This window comes from Stegastes partitus, unplaced genomic scaffold (assembly GCF_000690725.1).
Source record: "Stegastes partitus isolate 25-593 unplaced genomic scaffold, Stegastes_partitus-1.0.2 Scaffold203, whole genome shotgun sequence".
NCBI lineage: Eukaryota > Metazoa > Chordata > Actinopteri > Pomacentridae > Stegastes > Stegastes partitus.
In genome coordinates this window covers 462,610-468,005 of record NW_007577934.1, presented here as the reverse complement: position 1 = coordinate 468,005, position 5,396 = coordinate 462,610, and the positions used below count along the sequence as shown (strand labels likewise).

At 43.1% G+C, this 5,396-nt stretch overlaps 1 protein-coding gene across 2 annotated transcripts in view; it reads left to right on the top strand.

The window, feature by feature from the left end:
• tbc1d22a (TBC1 domain family, member 22a) overlaps window positions 1-5,396 on the top strand; it is a 165,964-nt gene that overhangs the window by 115,560 nt on the left and 45,008 nt on the right. For both annotated transcript variants that reach the window (XM_008280627.1, XM_008280628.1), the window contains exon 12: window positions 4,758-4,885. In XM_008280627.1, coding sequence (XP_008278849.1) covers window positions 4,758-4,885 — 128 coding nt within the window. The remainder of the gene's footprint in view (window positions 1-4,757; window positions 4,886-5,396) is intronic.

The following is a 5,396-nucleotide window of genomic DNA, read 5'->3' as shown; positions in this document are numbered from 1 at the left end:
CAGCTTTTTCCTCTTCAGTCTTGTTGCGTATTGTTCACACAGCTTTTTCTTCCAAGAACCAGTACCACCACATTTAATTACTGACAGACATAATATGACTGAATGTAAGTGGTTTCATAATGATGGTCGCACAACAGGGCGCAAATATGAATCTAATGCACAAGAACCATGTTGTGATCAGGAGGAGTGATAAAGTGTCCAGATGCTGCATCTGACTAAATCTGACTTTACATTAAAACATTATTTAGTTAATTTGTGCATTCATCTGTCCTGAACAATTTCGTTAGCTGATCAAACATTCCGTTAAAGTTCTGGTCTTTAAATATCACTTTTTAATGTTGTTGTGGTGTTCAGAGAAATATTTTTCTTCATAGTTTACAACTGGGGCATCGTGTCTACAGTATGTTTTATTAAAAAATGTGCTGAAGCCGGCAAGAGTAATAGAACAGAAATTGCTGAAGGTTGTTACAGTTAATATGTGAAGTATTTTACTGAAGGAGGGAGAAATTAGAATAGTTAAGAGCAAAAATAACCAGCGAAAAAGGAGCAAATTCGAAATATCACTGCAGTTTTTGGCTGAGAGACGGTGAAAGAAAATAAAAAATGAAAGCCAGTCAGAGGGTGGGAGAGGACAGGAGGGGAAAAAAAAGGAAAAAAGTGGAACTGTAATTACATTTTATACCAAGGAGAGCGTGAAGTGAGCCAGAATTGGCCTCATCAGCAGAATCCTGTGAGCCGCTCACTAGTCACTGTACAACCTCTGACCTTCGACTGTCCCCCAGCCTACGGGGCTGGAGTCGGCCGCGGAGAGCCGACTAGTGGCGCCGTGGCCTCCGTCCTCAACTTTAACCGGCAGCAGGGAGCGAGACAAGACTCATCAGTCAATCAGTGTCTACGAGACGTGTCATCCTCAGCCTCCCCCCGGCCCTCGTAACTACCTTTACCCAGCATGCCGAGCGAGCGGCGCGCCGGGCCGGGCAAGCGGCTGACGACTTCAAAAAAGAATCACGAGTTTCATGCTTTCATTTTTTATTTTTTGTTTTTATATTTCCGTCTCCTCTCTCCTCGCCTCACCCCACCGCGATAACTCCGCATGACAAATGACCGTCCTCTTCCCTTCGCCCGCCGCCGCCGCCGCTCCCCCATCCTCCCCCATCCTCCTCCCCGTGTTTGGTGAAGTCGCTAATATTAGGCAGAGCAAGTTCATTAGTGTAATTTAACATTGTCTAAAGTTGTTCCACTCTCTCCCTCCCTGTTTGGCAGCTAGCTAAGATCTGTCACCATGATGCATTCACTGTTAATGAGCTCGCCTTGTTTATGCTTTTACAGCAGCATGTGATAATTAAACTGCGGAGAGGAGTGTGAAATAATAGCTTTGTGTTTACTTTGCTCACGCGGCGGAGTGTGTGTGTGTGTGTTTTAATTGTTAAACGTGCATATGCGAGCGGCGGAGGACAGGTGTCGTTCAAGCGCCGGAGGAGCAATAATGTATGTGGTCTTGGCTGTAAATATCTGACACGGCGTTTCACCAATTACAGCTTTATTAAAGTTGTATTTGAGAGTGTGTGTGCGCTTGTCAGTCAGGCCTGATTAAGAGCACAGAGTGTGAGAGAAGAGGATGCTATAGTTCCTCCCTAACTGGCTTTTCTCATGGATTCTCTGACAGCTCTATAATTACAGCTCTATTATGAAGTCTGTGTGTGTGTGAGAGAGAGAGAGAATGAGTGTCATGGGTTTGATGACTATGAAATAAGGGGCTGCTGAATACTGAGTGGTATTTTTAATCTTTTGTTATGTAAAGAAGCATAAAACAAACATTTATCAAGAACAGAAGAAAGGAACAAAGGCAGCCGTTGTCGGTGTCAAGGGCTCGTGCGCCGCAAGTTTTCCGCTGACATTACCGATTCTTCTCAGCGAGCGCTCGTGCCTGAAGCCACGCCGCGTCGCTGACATTGATACCGGCATTTGAACCCCACGCCGAGGCCATATTGGCCGCCTGATGCAACATATGGTCGTCTGTCTGTGCAGTTTGTTTGGTAGCGTGACATGATTTGAACCTGTTACTTCAAACGAAAACAAAACACAATTAATGGGTACGAGGAGACAAGCTGCAAACGGTGATTTTGACCCAGGAGTTCCAGTAAAAATCAACTTTTTTGGCTCTTGAAGACATTTCACCTCTTGTGTAAGAGGCTTCTTCAGCTTTACCTGACTGACCGGAAGTTCATTGTAAATTCTCGTGGTTAGTGATCCATTGGTGCCCCAAGATTCACTTATTTCGAGGTGTGAATGGTTGTGAAACTGCCAGTGAGGTCAAGATGTAATGAAGAAGTGATGGTGCGACTGGCTGGGGAGAGACCTCAAGACTTTGGTGGTGTTCTCGTTCTATGATGGTTAGTGTCATAGAACTAGTTTAAAGTTTTCTTTACTCCTCAAAAAGATGTGTGTAAATCGGTTTTAGTCAAGAACATACAAGAGGATATACTTGAAACAGTGACGTGTTTAGCATTAGCCAGAAGAGAGGAGAAGCATTACTAACAAAGTAAAACTTGTATATTGGTATAGAAAGAAAAGACAGGAAGCAGTCTGGTTATTAAGGCTCTTATGTCTCGAGGTGTGAAGTCATGAAACTGCCAGGTCAGGAATAACTCAAGATGTTAATGGTGGTGAAACTTGCTGGTTAGCGATCTCAAGGCTGCGTTCTAAGTACCTGATAATTGGTCTTGTAGAACCTGTCGCCTTCTTTCACTCTTCTCTCAAACCATCTGTCCACATCTTTATTTCCACACATGTACTGTATTTAAACACAGCATATGTTCACAATAAAGCCGTTCTCATACTTATATTTCTCTGGTTCTTTTGCAAGACAACCGAACAAGTATGAAGCAGTGACTGAAATGCTGCTCATTAAGTCTTCATATTAACCAGCAGTAATTTGCAGCCGCTGCTGCTCTGCACTGCTGAAATCCTGCTTTTGTAATTGCAGCATTGTCTGACAAATTAACCGTATACATGGGTTAAACACGACAGCTGTGCTGTTATTTCAGCTACATTATTTTATAGAATACCTACACAATAAAGAGAAAGGGATGCTTTTGTAGCTGCTCCATCCATCCATCCATTATCTATACACCCATCGCGGGGGGGCTGGAGTCTATCCCAGCCGACTCAGGGTGAAGGCAGGAGACTCCCTGGACAGGTCACCAGTCTATCACAGGGCCACACTTAGAGACAGACAACCAAGCACACTCACATTCACACCTACGGACAATTTAGAATCACCAATTAACCTCAACATGTTTTTGGACTGTGGGAGGAAGTTGGAGAACCCGGAGAGAACCCACGCTGCACGGGGAGAACATGCAAACTCCACACAGAAAGGTCCAGGTGTCCCCACGGGGACGCGACCCATCGACCTTCTTGCTGCGAGTCAACAGTGCTACCAACTGCTCCACCTTGTAGCCCTGTAGCTGCTCCATGCCTGTAAAATAGCCACCATGTCCATGTTGCACTTTGTTTCTTACACAGACTGCACTTCTTCCACTTTGTTAAGGTGTTCAATAGAAACTCTTCTTTTTTCTTTTCTTTTTTCTTTTTGGCTTTTTTGGTGCAAAAAACTTTGTGTAGATTAATCGGTAAAACAGTCGATAACTTAATCAATATTAAAAGTCGTTAGTGCAGCCCCAGTGCATTGATTCCACTTCAAAGCGAAGACTGTGAAGCAAAAACCTTATCATGCCACAGACATGCAACCAGCTTTCTGCTTTCTGTTGTTTTCCCAACACACCGTGGAGCCTTTTTGCACAATGAACAACCACACACACTGATGTTGTGCTGCAGATACCTGCAATCACACCACACGTCTGTTAATCCACTTAGAAAAGTACTTCTAAACAAATACACTCTTTTTTTTCCCCAGTTAGAGTAATGTTTGTCTAAAAGTGCCCACCTGTTGAATTATGTTGCTGAAAGTGTTTGTTTTTGATATGTTTGGAGAGATTCAAATGGAGTTTATTTCACTCTCCTCGCTAACTGTGACCATTGTTGTCGTTTCCTAGTCCAGCAGTAAAAACTTCATCTCACAGCACTGGCACTGCAAACACACACAGAATGAAGCACAACATACAATCAGACCTGCTTCATGCAGAAAACCAGCAGCGAGGAGACACATTGTTACACACAAAGTATACGTTTTAACAGGGTTATCAACACGCTGTGCCTGACAACCATTTGTTTGCTTTTCACCGAGCAGCTTCGTGCGAGAGGTTAGAAGTCAACAAACTACAATTTTAATCATCTCCTCCTGCAAACAGCCATGTTGAAGGATGAATTAACATGCACGCTATACATACATACATCCTCACCTCCGGTTACCAACGACCTACTTTATATGCACTTTACTCCTCTCCAGAGCGACTTGCAAGCGCTGACAGTTACAATACAATTACACTTTTATTCCTCATCCCGATATGTAGCTTTTTTTTTTGAGAAATTTTTGATTGCTCTTTAATTATGTCTCTTTATGAGGAAAAGGCCGTGTGAGCTGTTATTAACAAAGAAAGGAAGGAATCTGTCTACACACTCGTTACTGTCAACGTCATTGTAGCTGAATTTTTTTTGCTTCATTTACATCTACAGCTCTAATTTCTTAACCTTTACACAGAAATCATCAGGAACAATGGAAGCCTAATCTGTGTGCGTGTTTTAATTGTGCTGTTGTTGTTTTTTTAATGGAAATATATTTATTTTTTTGGCAGAGTCTGTGCATCGCCACATGCAGCAGTACGAGGTGGAGTACCTGCAGTTCGCCTTCCGCTGGATGAACAACCTCCTGATGAGGGAGCTGCCACTACGCTGCACGATCAGACTGTGGGACACCTACCAGGTGCAAACACACACAAACAGGCGGAAAGCCACTGTTATTGTGCTTTTTTTTATCTCTTCATTTCTATCTCTTCTGGCTCTGCATGAGATTTCTGCGACGGGGATATTCTCTGATAATGACATCTATGATTGCCTCAGAAGTGGCGCGTTTGTGTTTGCTACCATTATATCTCAGCCAACCCAGCAGTCTGATGCAACATAATACGGATCTTTTTCTTTTTTTTTTTTCTTTTTTCTAAACATCGCAGCTCCCATCTATGATAATCTTAATTATACAGAGCTGGCGATAAAGCCTAACTGTGCTGCTTGGCCTCATCGCAGCGCCTTGTTACTGACACATTTACACTTTGGTTGTCACGTTAATGGGAGAGTTTTATTTGGTCTGTGTTAGCACAATGTCATATGGAGTGAGACAGAAAAAGGATGTAAGGGAAAAATGTGAATAATAAACATTTCCGGAGAAGATTACGGGTGAAGGGTTAGTTAATTCAGTAGTGAAACAAAGATGTCGG